The following is a 16,662-nucleotide window of genomic DNA, read 5'->3' on the forward strand; positions in this document are numbered from 1 at the left end:
CCTCGAGGAAAGGACCAGACGCTGATTCGTGAAGCCTACGCTCTCGACGCAGAGCGACCTTATTTCACTCAGGAGTTTTTCCAAAGTCTTCGGAAAGCTCGACGAAGGTCGAAATTTTGATCCACGGCGAAAATAAAAGGTTTATTGGACAGGTTTTTAGAATCAAAAGCCTGTCCAACAGCAACTTAAAAAAACAGAGTAAAAACTTCAGACTGCATCAGGTCTTGCAGGAGACGGCTTCAGTCTGTCACAAATGTATTACTCTGATCCTGTAATTGTTACTTTAGCTGCTGCTAGCTCGTTAGGTGTGTGTGTGTGTGTGTGTGTGTGTGCTTAAAATTCACCCCAACAATAAGGCTAATGACACCCGTGCCTTCCAATAATCTAAACTAAGTACTAAGTACTTTAGTCTTATATTGAGACATTTTACTAAATGGTTGGCATTTATATAGCGCCTTTATCCAAAGCGCTGTACAATTGATGCTTCTCATTCACCCATTCATACACACACTCACACACCAACGGCGATTGGCTGCCATGCAAGGCACCGACCAGCTCGTCAGGTGTCTTGCTCAGGGACACTTCGACACAGCCCGGGCAGGGGATCAAACCGGCAACCCTCCGACTGCCAGACAACTGCTCTTACGGCCTGAGCCATGTCTCCCCCATAAATAAGACAGAAGGATTGCCAATGAGGTAAGACGGTTTGACTCGTTAAACATTTGCCAATGGGGTAAGAAAATGCACATTTTCAAGCAAACTAACTTACAACAAGTCAACAAAACTCATTGATATTTTTTGCTTATTATTGATTATATTTCAGTGGCTGCCAGAAAGCTTGTTAAGCTTCAACATGCATTTTTGCAATGTAACATGCATTTAATGGCAATTAGAGGAGAATAGGTGCAAACAGGGAATTAGCACGCTTGTGAGCATGAGTGTGTGTGTGTATATGTGTGCGTGTTTCCTCAGTTTTCTGACACAGTTGCATTAGTGTGCCAGGCAGAGCGGTGAATGAAGGTAAAGCGTACGATTTTCAGGTGGGCCAGCAGCCTCATGACGTCGGCCATGTCGGCGAGGATGAGCAGGCGGGTGACGGCAGACAGCAGGGCGCGGGCGGCCCGAACCATGGTGCCGCGCTTCACCGAGGAGCAGGGGTCGTCCGCAAACTCCGATGATGCCACGCGCATGGTCTCTCCTGCAGGGGGCGCACAGGGACACGGAAACTCAGCGACACAACACTCCTCATTTACCACGTGTGAAACAACCAATTTATTGTTTTTAAAAAAAAATAACATGTCTTCGGTTGAAACCGAATGTAACCTTTCCCACGCACTCAACATTCAATCCAACTTCAAACTGTTCACCGTCGTTAAATCCAGTGAAACATTCCCCACCTCTCCAGACACTGCACAAAGAACACTAAAGACCTAATTTAAAGACCGTTAGCACATGCAAAACCTTTTAGGTTACACAAAACCAATAACACAACCAATGCTGTGGCCATGGTATCTGTTGCTGGTTGTATTGCTGGTTTTGCATGTTGTAAAGGTCTGAGTAAATCAGGCCCAAAGCACTCCTCTAGTGAGCTGGGGACAGTCTAAAATAAGCATAACCCCCTGGAGGGATTCAGACATTCCAGCTCCCGGTCTGGAGAGGTCCACAGGTGTCTGTCTCGAAGTCCTGGCCCTGGAAGCAGTGCTGAAGCACAGTGACCCCTTCACTGAAGCACATGGATGGAACATGAAGCAGATGTACGGTGTATCCAAACACTCTCCACACTTGAGTGACAACGCCACACATACTCTCTCCAAACTTTTTGCCTGTAGATTCATATATAATTGATTACTGTGGAAAAACCATAAACACCCGTTTTCATTTTTCGTCAATCATTTTTCCAAAATGTTATTTTCCCTCAGTAATACCACAATGTTAGATAAACATATGCACAAACACAACACATTATTGGGCACATGAGGGCACTGGAATTCAATTCAAGAACTGAAGAAATCTCCATAGAACATAATGGAAAAATCATTTTGAGAATTGACTGAATATAATGGAATTGACTAACCTTACAGCTGTTCATAATGAAAATATTGTACTTTGCATTCATGACCTGTTCAAAGATTTTTAGCACAGCCTGCAGCTGGATGGCCTGTTTGATTCATTGCAAGATCTATGGCATCAATGATACCAATTTGCTTTGCTAATGAATCGGTATGAATGCTATAAAGAATCTTAAGCAGTGTTTAATAAGGTATCAAGCTCAGTGATGTGATTTGTTTTTCCTCCACGTTGCTCTGTGAAGTAGGTAAAGGGAAATAAGCTGTAGATGTGGGATTTGGTGAGAGAGTGGTAAATGAAGGTTCTTTATTTTACTGCAGGGAGTTACACAGGAATACTGACAGACCAGTGTAAGCCTCCTACCAGGGCTGGAATCCAGAGTCATTTGACACAAGTCAAAGGTTACAGGGGTTAGATCACTGGCCAAAACATCCACACTGCAGGCTCTCAAAACAGCAATGCTGAATATTGCACACAGACAGACAGACAGACAGACAGACAAACGCACACATACATGCTCAAACACAGACACACACACATACACACACACAAGGTCATACAGAAATACACACACACACACAAAGGCACACACACACGCACACACGCATACACACACACACACACACACGCACACACACACACACGCGCACACACACACACACACACACACACACACATTTTTGTATTCAGCTCTCTATGGCAGTGGTGGACCTCCAAGACCCAAGCAATTATTGTGTACGGCAATCACTGGTCTTGGTTCCGATCCACCCCTAACTCCGAAATTGAGTTATTTCACAAGGGAAGCCATTTTGTTTAACTCGTAAAATACACTTCAGAAACGGACGTGGCCCTGCCTCATGCTCTCTGTTCTAAATAGCAGTTTTAAGCTCTGCTCATTTACTCTTTCCTGCAGGCTGGCTTTCTACAATAAAACTCAGTAGGGTCACATACATTTCTGATAATCCACAGGTTTATAGCTCATAAAAAGGGCTCTGTTTTTCAACTTCTGAGTGGGTCTGGGAAACACTCATAGCTGCCCTACACTCCAATTTCAGGGCTCCAAAACGCTCCCATTTTAGGTGCATTTGCGGTTGAAAATTTATGTGTGTCAACTGAAAAGCACATCTACTAATTGGGATCCTAATTTGTTTAACTAAGGGGCAGACGTGTTCAGCTGCTACACGACTGATGCACAGCACATGATAAAATTACCAAGGTGGAACACACTGAAATCCATGTCTTCTAGTGCAGGCTCAGGACACGTTCTTCATGTTATTTGTGTGGTGCGGCAAGCTTCTCTGCAAAAGAATGTCTCACGCTGTGCGGCACTGCAGCCTACGGGCCTGATTTCCTAAGATCACATGCAAAACCTTTTAGCACACGCAAAACTAATAACACAACTGATGATTGGTGCCAAACAAATACCATGACCAATCATTGGCCATCTTATTGGTTTCATGTGTGCTACAAGGTTTTGCATATGCAAAGACGTGAATACTGCACCCAATGTCCTTCTTCATTAGCCGATGTGACCTTTAGCATGTGCCAAGACCTTAAGAAGTCCTGGGTCATGTTATTGGTTTTGCGTGTGCTAAGAGGTTTTGCACATGCTAAAAGTCTTAGTAATTCAGGCCCTAAATCATGCAGAAGGAGAGCACGCTTTCGGTGCATGAATACTGCTCTCAATTTCCTTCCCCATTAGCTCATGTGACCGTAACAAAAAGAAGTCACACTCTCAATATCCTATCCTTCCGCTGATAGACAGCAGAACAAGTTTTGACTATTTGCGGAGGTAAAAGGGCCTGTCATTTCCACAGTTCTTTTCCATTTGCACAATGACAGATATTAAACACCGGAAATGGGCATGCGATTAGCTCTGCCTAGGGGGGGCCTGAAATAAAGGCTTCACTCTGGGGGTAGAGAGAGCCACATTCAGCGAGATAATTACATCCAGCTCCACGCGTGAATACACCCGAGACGCACGGTAATGAAGCCCCTTTTAAGCCATTTACAGTGTTTTAAATGATCGCAGTGTAAGAGACGGGCTGTCGCTGCATTATGGGTAGACGGCTGAGGAGCTGAAGAGGACGGCAGCCTCGGGGGTAATGAGCCCCGGTCGGAAATAAAGCGCCGGCCTCAGGAACCGCCCGCCAGCAGGAAGCGGAACGGATGGGCGCTAATCTCGCGTACCTGAGGGACGGGCGAGAGCGTGGTTATGGCCTCCGGTGGATGACTATCTTACGGAGAGCCCGGGGATATCGACAGCTCCTCTCCCCAATGATATGCGCGGATAAAGCTTTACGATTCCGCTACGCGCGCTCGTAACTGCTGCACATGAGGCGGACGGCGATGATTCAGCTCGCCTCAGGTGAGCTCTGAGCGCCGTGCGGGCATCGGGAGTTTGATGAGACAGCTGGGGAACATGAAGACGCATAATTTAATCACTAAGTCGAATAAAGATGATATCAGTGACGGCCGTTTCTAGGCCATGCAATAACGAGATAAACGACGCTTCACCTCAGCTTTAAATGTAAACCTTGACTTTATAGCTTTGTCATGCCGTGTCTGATTCAGCAGAACTCTCAAGCATTAGCCTAGAAAAGGCCCATTCAGGGAGAAAATAGTCTCCAGGCTACGGATATCTGTTACCTTTCCTTTAAAAATATAGTGATAGAAGTGATATAGAAAATGATATAATAATGTGAAAGGAATTGTTGGATGATATGAAAACTCAGTTTACTTTACATCACCGATCAAGATTTTGTTTGCAGTAGAACTCTTATTTTCATATATAACCTACAGGTGATCTTAAAAATGCATTCATCAGGGCTGCTGATTGGCTCATTCGGTTAAGGCACCACGTTGTTCATGGAGATTAACTTCACAGCCTCACATCGAATCCGGACTGCGCCGGTGAAGACCATGGTCGGAAGCTCCGTATGGAAATGCACAGTATCGGAGTATGAGAGGGTTGTCTGTGAGGGGTCTGCATTTCCCTGCTATCTGTGACCCCGCTGAGACATCAGGTGTCTGGGGACTACACGAGGAAGCTGCATATGACAGGTCTATGTCTGACTGACTCTGTGAGCTTAGCGCATGTTCGAGAGAAGAACTCTCCTCAGTCAGCAGTGGGGTTTGCACGCCGCTGTGGCAGACAGTAGGGAATTTTAAATTAGAGTGGGAATTGGCCACAAGATTTGCATCAAATATCAATAAATAAAAAAATGAAAAAAGCACAGATCAAAACCACAATGTATTCTAGCTAGTGACAGAGGGTATAAAACAAGGCATCAGCATCCACTGGTCCGACCTGTTGTCTGACTTCAGGGCCACTGGCCGGCGGGTGGAGGGCCTTATGATTGATTGTGGCAACACTTCCCATTAGCCCAAAGGTCAGGCAGACCCACAATCCCCTCTCCCACCACCGCGAACGGCTGACCCCTTTCACCCACAGAGCACATCCCCATCAGAGCCGCAGACGCAGGGGGCGACCGGGGAGGGAAACAACAGGGACGGAGAAGAAAACGCTGCTGGATTTCTGCAGGTCCGCGGCTCATTAGAGACCACAGAGTCCTATTCCACGGAACGGGAGTTAAACTTCTGAACACAAAGAGACAAGGAACGTACTGTCCTTACAACACCCTCAAACAGCTTCACAGGTTTAAGACATTATTTCCAGCTGCCTTTGATAAGGTTTCCAATGGGACAAATTATTCTTTTAATATGCCTACAGCGGAACTGAGGCTAGAAACATCAGGGAAAACTAGAAATGGCTAAATGCGGAAGAACACAGGCCGTTATTTAAAAAAAGTTCAGAACACAATTTCTGTGCAGGCTGAAAGTGAGGACTTTAGACACCTATCTATCTACCCAGCTCAAACGCACGCAGTGACATGGATTTATTTAGTCTTTAAAAAGGAATCCCGATACGATTGAGCCGTTAATGTTGCATGACTCGGAGTAAACAACCGGGATCGTTACGTCTAAGCCTGCGGAACGAGGCTGATTTAATGGGCACCGGCGATCGGGAGCCGGCACCCTTTCTACATCCTGTCGCCTCCGGGGTCCGATCCATCACCACGCAGAGCACCCCCGCGGTCTCATCGAAGGACCCAGTGAAACTGGTTTGTCAAAGCAGCGCGCTAGTGAAAACTTTGAGGGTGTTTGTTTGTGTTTTGGGTGGGTTACCCACATCTTAACACAGTACACATCCCCACAAATATCATCAACTCCTGACTGGGAGAAATGCGCCAAACACAACAGAGGGTTTGTAATGTTAAGATTAAATGCGCAGAATGCTGTACTTTATAAAAGCTATCAATCATTTCCACACTTATTCTTTCTATATACACTCAGTGTGCACATTATTAGCTATTTATTAAATGTATTTTTTTGACTTATTGGTCTTCTACTGCTGTATCCTATCCACTTAGAGGTTTGACGCGTTGTGTGTGCAGAGATGCTCTTCTGCATACCATTGCTGTAATGCGTGGTCATTTGTGTTACTGTCACCTTCCTGTCAGCTTTGACCAGTGTGGACCCTCTCCACTGGCCTCTCTCATTAACAAGGTGTTTCTGCCAGCAGAACTGCTGCTCCCTGGATGTTTTTTGTGTTTTGCACCATTCTCTGCAAACTCTAGACTGTTGTGAATGAAAATCCCAGGAGATCAGCAGTTTCTGATATATTCAAACCACCCTGTCTGGCACCAACAATCATTTCACAGTCAAAGTCACTTTCCCCATTCTGACATTTGGTCTGAAAAACAGTTGAAGCTCTTGACCACGTCTGCATGCTTGTATGCATTTAGTTGCTGTCACCTGATGAATATTTTCATTAACAGGCTGGTGTACAGGTCTACCTTTACTGAGTGCACATTGTATCCTATAAATGTAAATGGTAAATGTACATAGCACTGCAAAAAGTATATAAATGTGAATGTACATAGGACCTCACACAGTAAAAAGATACACTTATTTATCTAACCTTATTGCAAGTTAATCTGGATAAAATAATCCACTAAACACATACTGCAAATGTCAATTTTAAAAGGTCAATGACTCAATGTCAGCAGTATACATTTATTCTGAAGGCATTTTAAATATATTCTCAGGCATAGATCACACGTATTCTATGGATGAGCAACTTTTTCTGAAAAGCAAGAGGTAGAGCAATAGCAGGCAGAGCATAAAGTGTAAATGGTTGGGCTCGGCTTAAAAAACTAAACCTGTGTTTGAACTGAACCACCTGTGTTACTCCTGTAATAAACTAAACCTGTGTTTGAACTGAACCCCCCTGTGTTACTCCTGTAATAAACTAAACCTGTGTTTGAACTGAAACCCCCTGTGTTACTCCTGTAATAAACTAAACCTGTGTTTGAACTGAACCCCCCTGTGTTACTCCTGTAATAAACTAAACCTGTGTTTGAACTGAACCCTCCTGGGTCTGCTGCCTCCCATCAGTCCCTGTGTGTGTGTGTGTGTGTGTGTGTGTGTGTGTGCGCAAACAGCCCCTGTGTGTGTGTGTGTGTGCGTGTGTGTGTATGTGCAAACAGCCTCTGTACGTGTGTGTGTGTCTGTGTGTGTGTAACTCACCACCAGCTAATTCATGCATTACAAATAATGGAATGTTTGCCATTCAACAAAAACAATTTGTTTTATAAAATGTAAGGTTAATGAAATGTAAATGTAAATATGCAATATCAAAAAGAAAAGATGTAAATTGCCTCGAGCACAAGTAAACAAGATGAGTTGACTTTTCGGTTGATTTGTTAACTTCATTGCATGGTCCGAGACACTGCTTAAAAACAGCAGAGAATGCTACTGGAGAGACCCAGAATGTAAGCGAGATGAAGCAGATCTCTGTCCCCACTGCAGAACACTCCAGGCCTGTGATAGGAGGAGAATGAGCGTTTACTCATTGACTCGACATGGATGATGAAGTACATAAAGTATAGTGAGCGTAACCTTCACTGACCAGGGGCTGGTCCTTATTGCGAATCTCTGCCACCTGAGCAGATTGGCTGCATGGCGTGGCGTGACCTCTCTCTCATTAATCTCACGTCAGAAGCAGAGTGATGGTTGGCAGAAGGGACAGAGGGCAGGGTCAGGGAAGATGGGTGGGGCGGATGTTCAGGTGGGGAGGCCACAGGGTGGGGAGGGGGGGGGGGGGGTTGGAGGCGCAGTAATAGCAGGTACACAAGGTCGTTTCAGGGATCACTGCGTCAGACAAACACTCCCATGGTCATGAGTCACTGGCTTGGCCAATTAGACCTACAGTCATCTAGGTATGACACGCCCATGAGTGACATCATGCTGGAGGACATACCCTGGATGGCTGGTGTGAATACTCAGGGACAGTGCAGTTGAATTACTGAATCTAATGACTGGGTGCTGTACTACGATGTGTAGGTGGAGTACCTTACCATCTCAGGGCTCAATGACACATTCTTAACAAAAAAATCTAAAAGAACATGCATTTTCCGCCAAGAGCAATTGAGGAGGAACTAAATATTGCTTGTTTCAGCACTTAAAGCTCTGGAAAAAAGCGCTTAACAAATGAAATTATTATTATTAAAATGCTTATTAATTCAGTTGGGCAATCACAGTAGAAGCCCCGTTCAGAAATGAAAATTGATTTTGTATGATTTTTTTAAAAGCTAATTGTGAGTATTCATTCATACTCATTAATCACTATGGCAAATCTTGAACAGACAGAACAACAGATTTTATTTTTATTTTTTTAAGTTTGCATTGATCTTTCCACTGTGATATCCAAGAAGAAAGCAAGCTTTGTCAGCCCACAGTACAAGTCAATTTACCTCAGACTGCAAAATATGCTGTGACATCTCTAAAGAGCAAGCTTGTCCACCCTTCAGATTTGATTTCAGCTTTATATGATCTAATCTCAGAGTTCTCCTTTAAAAAATATCTTACAATACAAAACAAATGGGCACCAATGAGTGAAGAAACACATACTACAGCAGAGTAAACTGTGCTAAGCTTCCCTGCTCCAAAATACCTCAGTCAGATATTTCTGTTGAGTCAAATATTAGCGTCACTGCACTCTGCAAAAGTGGCTAAGGAGAATCATAATTTTAGGTTTTCATGAATAAAATGACAACATTAAGCATTTCTAAAGTTTTAAGCTGAAGACTAATATGCTTTTTGGTTTGTTTGCTTGCTTTAAAAGCTGTTCAGTACATAATGAGGAAATAAATACATTTTGGCCATTGTGTGCCATCACCGTAATGTAATGTAATTAGGAACTGCACACATGTCCTACTCATTAATGCTAAAAGGCTTTTGAAAATGGAAGGGAGGAAACTGCTGCCCTGATTATCATTGGTGTGGTTTCATTACACTCCTCTTTCGTGCACAGACACACCCTCACCAAAATTAAGCTCTGCCTCTCCCTTTACACTAGACAGGCAAAGCAGGACTGTAATTAAACCAGACCCACACCATAGGCCCGGCAGGAAAAACATTATGCGTGTACACGTTCTTTTTCAAACGGCACTGCCCCTGTGTCATGCACAGACACACGGTGACCGACATTAAGCTCCACCGCTGTCCTCGCTCTGGAGGAAGCGGGTAACTCCTCAGGGAGAGGCGACAGACAGCACAGGGGAGAGATGAGGACACTCTGTGGGGTTTGTGGCCAAGTGCATCCACACACACACCGCATAATGCAAATGTCCCCAGGAACAGCGCAGGGACTGGGATTAAACCCAAAATACTGACCTTTTCTCAAAATGCAAATGAAACCTCTGTCAGAAACTGTTAGTGACATATCCTCTACTCCGAGCGTTTGATTATTTTCAGCAGCGGAGCTTGCTAAATATTCGCCCTCCTCCACCACAAGGGGAATGCTGTGGTCTACATTATCTGCAAAGAGCACCTGGGCTCATTTCTGTGTTCAGTGGCAATTCTATTAGACCTTCCATGAGTGCCTTTATGAACAATTCAAAATGGCTTGTGGCTTCAGTGTGTAAGACCATGTCACGTGAGTTAGAACCTGACTGGGGTCAAACGTGTAATTGCTTTGCATTCAAATACTTTTCTACATTTCACTGTGCTTGTCTGGTGTATTGGAACCTATAAAATACTCTCAAAAAGTGTAAACCCTGTTCCCAGGCAAGATCAATCGAGCACAGAAAAGTATGAATCCAAAACAATTACATATTTCAACCAGGTCTGATGAGAACATGTCAAGAGTCAGCGTCACTGCTGTGAATATAATGAGTAGAGATAGGGACTGTGGGCCTGTACGTGTGTGCGTGTGTACAGATGCGTGTGCGTGTGTACAGAAGCGCGCGTTTCCGCGTCACCTTGCTTGCGGACATCCTCCACGGCAGCGATGAGCTCCTCCTTCAGGTCCTGGCTGTCTTTGGCGATCTGCTCGCCCTTCTCCAGGAAGTTCTGCGTGGCCTGCTCCACAGACACGGCCAGCACGTGGGCCTTCTTAGAGCGGCCCTTCTTTTTACTGGACGGGCCTTTGTTACTGGTGTTCACCAGAGTGGTCACCTGTGGGAAATGGAGTTTCATTAAAGGCGTGCGACACACACAGGGCCTCTGTTACTCGTGTTCACCAGAGTGGTCACCTAGGAAACAGTTCAATTACAAGCATGCGACACAGACAGGGCCTTTGTTTGCTTATTGCGTATAACAAGCAAAGCGAAGGTTACTGTTGTATTTAAACAGAGAGGAAACGATGTGAACTAAAGATGACATCGCCGGCAGGCTCTTGCGCTCGAGGGTGAGCTGTGCTCGGCCTGCCCTGACTGAAGAGGAGCGAGGTGATCAATTTGGAGATACGGTGTTCAGACACCACGGGATGCCTTCTGAAGATAGTCAGCGCTTCCAGTACGCGATAAGCCTCCTTTTGCAGCGAAGCTCGGTTTGATAATGGGCTGTTGTAAGCAAATGTGTCATACCATCAATCCCTGTGACAGCTCCAATTAATTACAACCTTGTTGAGACATAATTCTGCTCCGAGCGCAGATAGGAGCGTTAACCAAGGGCCGTCCGAACCGCCAGGTCGTCACACTGGAGCTGCGCGCAAGGTCGGGATGAATCCAGAAATGATTTGTGCAAAGAAAACATACAAGAAAGGGCGCCTCTGCACACCCCACCACTAGCCCTGGCATAAGATCACAAACTGTACGTGTCTTGCTCAGAGACACTTCGACACACGCAGGGCGAGGGATCAAACTAGCCACTCTCCAACTGCCAGTCAACCGCTTTGAACAGTTCTATAACACTGACTGTCTGGAAAAGCTGTATACTGTATACACCCCTGGCTCCAGCGCTCCACAGGGCCACTGCTACAGATGACCGCTCCCTCCCCGTTCGCCTGTAAGGGCCAACCCACCGAGTCACGGGTTATTTGCCAATAATTCCAAACCACTTGGATATTACCCGGCGATCTCATTCCAAACTGAAAAGTTGGACCGTAAAGCGGGTCATTAAGCAGTCATGAGACTAACGGCATCAGGGGGATTGTTCCTGGTTAATGTGGTGGCTTTTAAATGGTTTCGCTAAATCTGCAAACCGAGGACAAGACACACAGTAACCGCCCTCAAGAATACCTCCCGGCAAACAGGAGGCATGCTGAACATTTCTTCATCTAGTTATGCAAAAACCCACATCTGGGATTCCTACCGTTTGCTCCTGCTTTTAAATAGAGGCTTCATGGTCCAGGGTTTCTACGTCCCCAAAAGCAACAGTCTTAACAAGGAAAGGGACAGTACAGCTGCTGCAGTTTCCCACACGTAATCCAGTCTGTATCTACACTCAAATAACTGCCCGGTCTGTAGTAAAATCCTTATGCACGGTCCCACTTAACTGTATTGATTATCTGCTAAACTGTAAGTACCAGGCATCATATAGGGAGGTAGCAGTGTAGTATAATGGGAAGGCAATTGAGTTTATAACCCAAAGGTTGCAGGATCATTTCACAGGTGGGGAACCCTTGAGCAAGGTACTTAACCTGAACTGCTTTAGTATATGTTCAGCTGTATGAATGGATACTATGTAAAAAGTTGTGTAAATTGCTCTGGATTAGAATGCTAAAGCTAAATGCTAATTATAATGTAAAAGATAACTCAAATATAGAATGTTATACACCATCTAGTTGTCATGTTTGTCAACTTTAAAAGATTCCACGACATTTGATTAAATTTAAATTGCAATTGGCATACCAATTTTACCTTGAAAATATTATAAAATAACCATCCTCTGGCATATCTGTGATGCACTAGCAATCTATTTATATTTTCATGCTGGCAACAGCTATCGGAAAACAACAAAAATGGTAAAACAGATTTGAAATGTAAAAACAGGATGTGAGTGGGTGGGGTTGAGGAGTGGTGACTTATCTTTGATTATAAACACAGGAGCACAGCAAGGGGGGAAATTCTGCACTGTGTGCCTTTAAAAAAGCCCTCATTCTCATCTAATCAGAGGTTTCCGATTTCTGTTAGGTAATTAATAAAAACGTTCAATGTGCGGCGCATTTAAATTACACAGCACAAGGAAACTGTTCTTCCAAATAGCCAAATTGATTAATTACCGCAATCTTCAAATGATTTATTAAGGCTCGTTAAAGGAATCAGAGGCATTCTTTTGTCAGCTGATGAATCGACCTGCGAGCACAAATGACGGCGGGCGTCTGTCTGGCCGTCTCCAGCGCATGACTTATGGACCCTCCAGCACAGAGGCACAGGGGGTTATGGCACGGTTCAGCCATCCCTTACCGCCAGACATAGATTTAGTGTCCTTAACGCCGAGCGGCCTGATTAAGACTGCCAGCGCAAAGTTCAGACCACGGTCATCGCTCAGACCAATCAGCGACCTGGTCCACCTCGGTCCTCTCCCTCAACACTGCCCGAGCACAGACATAAGGGGCAACAGGCACTTCCCTATGAATCATCACACGCTGCATTTCTGAGATATTCAAGGCAGGAATAAAACTCCGGATGTCATTCCAAGAAGGAAACTGTACTGTGTCCCCCCCCTAAGGTGTACAGTAAAAACCTCTTCAATCATTTCGAAGGCCCTGGCTCGCTTGTTTGACAACTGCTCAAAACGCAACACTGGCTTTTCCTGAAGTTTCAAGCCATGAAACAATGCAGTGAAGTAAAACAGAGGAGACAACCATGACACGCATCACACCCGGCGTGGCGTTCAGCTAAACCCACAACGCATGCTGGGACAAATACAAAACAGAGAATAGGCTGAAAATGAAGACTGTCAACAACAGAAATCTATGTCAAAATGAAGAAAGAGGGGAACGGGGAGCAAACTTTTAAAGCTGATTTCAATAACAGTTTCAGTCCCACCTCTGCGCCAGAGATGAGAAGTTTTGCATTGCCATGACAACGTACTTTCCACTTAAGAAAGGTGAAGTGACTACATAAAGAAATAAGATCTATATTAAGAAGCGGGAAAACCTTGTCTGGCATATATGAGAATGGCTCAGACACAAAGCTTATTTCAAAGCTCTTATTTCAACCATTCAACAAAATTCACCTTTTTACCCCCTCCAAGAACACTGCATCTATAAATGAAACTCGTTATAATAAATGAGTCAAAAAGTTACACTGACTTGATTCCCTAAGCATTAGCCATTATTAATTTATTCAAGAAACAAAAAAAAGATGAGGGCATGGATTTTAATTTCAAGACATAAAAAACAGAGAACTATCTTCAACTGTGCACCAAGAGAGGTCCTACTTTCTCACCCTAATTTCATGTTTGATTTCTGGCCAAGACCCCTGTGTCACTACATCCCTCTCATCTCTTGATTCTTTCTCCAGGCTGAGATTACCCTAGCTATCTCACAGCTATATCCACACTCTTTCTTTCTTTTTCTCTTCAGTAATTGACTCTCTCTCTCCCCTTGTCACCAGACCTGCAAGGCCATCCACAGCTAGTCCACGGCTATGAGGCACCCTCTGCGCCAACAAGACCTCATTATGGGCAGCAGCGAGGAAATCCAAGAATCTCGGAGCACTACTGGACAACAAACTCCCCTCTATGAGGTAGGCTATGTCTCAGATATCAGAGGTGTACACATCCAGAAAATCCGCCCCTTCCTCACCGCCAACTCAACCCAGTCCCATCAGGATCACTGTGACTTCCTCCTGACGGGTCTACCTGCCTGTGTCGGCAGACTGCTACAGGGCTCACCTGGTCCTCAACCCTCTCATCTCCCCCCACTGGTGACCTATATCAGCTCACCTCAAATTCAGAGCCTTAGTGCTAGCCTAGCGGGACCACTGTGGTACATCTTTAAAGATCCATTATGTCCTACACGCCAGCCAGGCCTCTCCATTCTGCTAGCTCTGAGCACCTGTCCCCTTCCCACAGGTGAGCCTGCATTTCCAGGTCACCTCTCTGGCGGTGGATTGAGCTTCCCGCTGCAGTCAGAAGAGCAGGAGCCCTGCCCGTCTTCTAACACAGACTGGAGACACACCCCTGGACTGGACCACGGTGCCCCTGACCCCCTTCTGTGTTACGGTACACCAGGAGATCTGAACAAAGCAGCCAGGACCACGATGTTGAGCAACCAGAGATTTATTTACAGATGGAAGTTCCCAACCTTCAGGGCAGAATATAAACAGTGCCCTAATTCCGGAAAAAATAAAGTGCACAAGAATAAACAGCAAAGGCAATGTGTAACCTGGACCCCACACACTCCAATACAGCTCAGCTTCAACTCTCTCCTGGAGCTGTGCACTGTAGCCCTTCCCCAATCACAAAATGACAGAAAACAACAATTATAACTTTTTAACAAAAACATTTAGTCAAAGGAATGCAAAAGGCAATATAACACCCCCCACCCCCCCATCCATACATGCTCAGAATGTCAGATGTGATGCACTCAATGCAAGTACTGCAAATTAGCCTGTGACACACTGTCTTTCTTTTTGGATTTCCTTTCAGGATGTTAAACTGAATGAATAGCTGTATAAAAATAGCTAATTCGTATAGCAGCATTTACTTTTGTTTACAATTCTAATTGTTGGTTTCTAACGTTGAAATTGCAGGTCATTATTGATTTTTGCCTGTATCACACTTCAGTATTGCTGAGACTAACAGCGATGCTCTCCACTTCGCTCTGGATAAGAGAAGCTGCAGAAGAGTGATTGTAATGTAATGTAACCATGTCTAAATGTGTCAGCAGTCCGCTTTCGAGATTTAAAAAAAGCTGATGTAATTCTTTTATAGGCTCTGCATATATTTGTGTCAAGTGGTGTGGAAAAAAATTCAGATTTAATGAGATGTCAATTTCACACACATATAAATCTCTCTTCTCCAGTCACAGCGTATGGAAAAGGCATCAGTCCCGTTGAAAGTCATAAAAGCCAAAGTACTGTAATATGCAATCCAAATTTAGCTGGCTCATCTATGGTCAAAACTGTGCACGCCTCATTTTCACATAAAACATTTACGCTGCATGTATGAATTAGAAAATAGGATTGCCACATGCTATCTGTTCGATAAATTAATTTAATTATAACACAGAGAAACACATAATCATTAATTACCAGATGAGGGCAGGAATATTGGAGCATGAATACATTGTGTGCTCATGCACACACACACACACACACACACGCACACACACACGCACACACACAAACACACACAGATATACAGCTTCCTGTTTCTAAAGTTCCACATTCTATACGGAATAGGCAGACATTACCTGAGACGAGGACTAAAGTCTGACTGTCAACACAGAATAAGCCAGCATCTGAAATCTAAATCAAAAGAAGCACCTTGAATAAGAAGCCATTTTCAGACGTTTCCCAAAATGGACAGTCATGTGTGCCTTTTACAAGTCTCTTTCTCTCTTTGAGCAACACCAATCACAAAACTGCTTCTTCACCGTTACTCTCACCGGCTTTTCCATTGGTGGAGAGCCGAGCACAAAATTGAAAACCTTTTGCTACCATGAAACAATGTTTAAAAACAGCCATCAGATATGCACTCCTCAAAGAGTCAAAGACGCCAAAAAGCAGGCATTTCTGTGGCTGTGTGGCCCTGACATCTAATGGAGACTTTCATCTCTGCTGGAAGACGTTAGAGAAGGCTTTTGTCTTGTCCTTTGATTTGGAAATGGGGACTGATGTGTTGGATTAAAGATTAAGCAGGGGAATCAGTCTAACTGCAGAGCGGTCTCCATGTTCATTCGTGCAAAAAGTTTCTTTTCTTTGAAACTTGGGGGACATCTGAAGGTTGGGAGAAACTAATTTTAGAAAATACTGGGGGGGAACCAAAAATATCTATGCCATAGTAATATTGGCACTTAGCAGATGTTCTTACCTAGAGTGACACTGCATGCATTTATTTATTTATTTATTTATTCTACATAGAATCCATTTAAACAGCTTGTTTTTGTTTTTTTGTGAACAACAGCTTGGTATTTACTGAAGCATATTAAGCAAATCTATAACAACCTCACCTCAAAACAAACCCAGTTCCCTAACCACTATGTATACACTGCGACCCTATATCTACATGTATTGGTGCAATATTTGTGCGTGTGTGTAGTACACTGTAGAAACTTCTGTGATATGCCCCATTGGT

General features: G+C 44.3%; 1 protein-coding gene across 2 annotated transcripts in view; it reads right to left on the reverse strand.

Annotated features, from left to right (window-relative positions):
* ctnna2 (catenin (cadherin-associated protein), alpha 2) overlaps positions 1-16,662 on the reverse strand; it is a 390,077-nt gene that overhangs the window by 297,688 nt on the left and 75,727 nt on the right. For both annotated transcript variants that reach the window (XM_061245031.1, XM_061245032.1), the window contains exons 3-4: positions 10,395-10,590; positions 1,032-1,198 (exon numbers count right to left, since the gene is read on the reverse strand). In XM_061245031.1, the coding sequence (XP_061101015.1) occupies positions 1,032-1,198; positions 10,395-10,590 (363 nt within the window). The remainder of the gene's footprint in view (positions 1-1,031; positions 1,199-10,394; positions 10,591-16,662) is intronic.

The sequence above is a fragment of the Conger conger genome, chromosome 6, assembly GCF_963514075.1.
Source record: "Conger conger chromosome 6, fConCon1.1, whole genome shotgun sequence".
NCBI classification, from domain to species: Eukaryota; Metazoa; Chordata; class Actinopteri; order Anguilliformes; family Congridae; genus Conger; species Conger conger.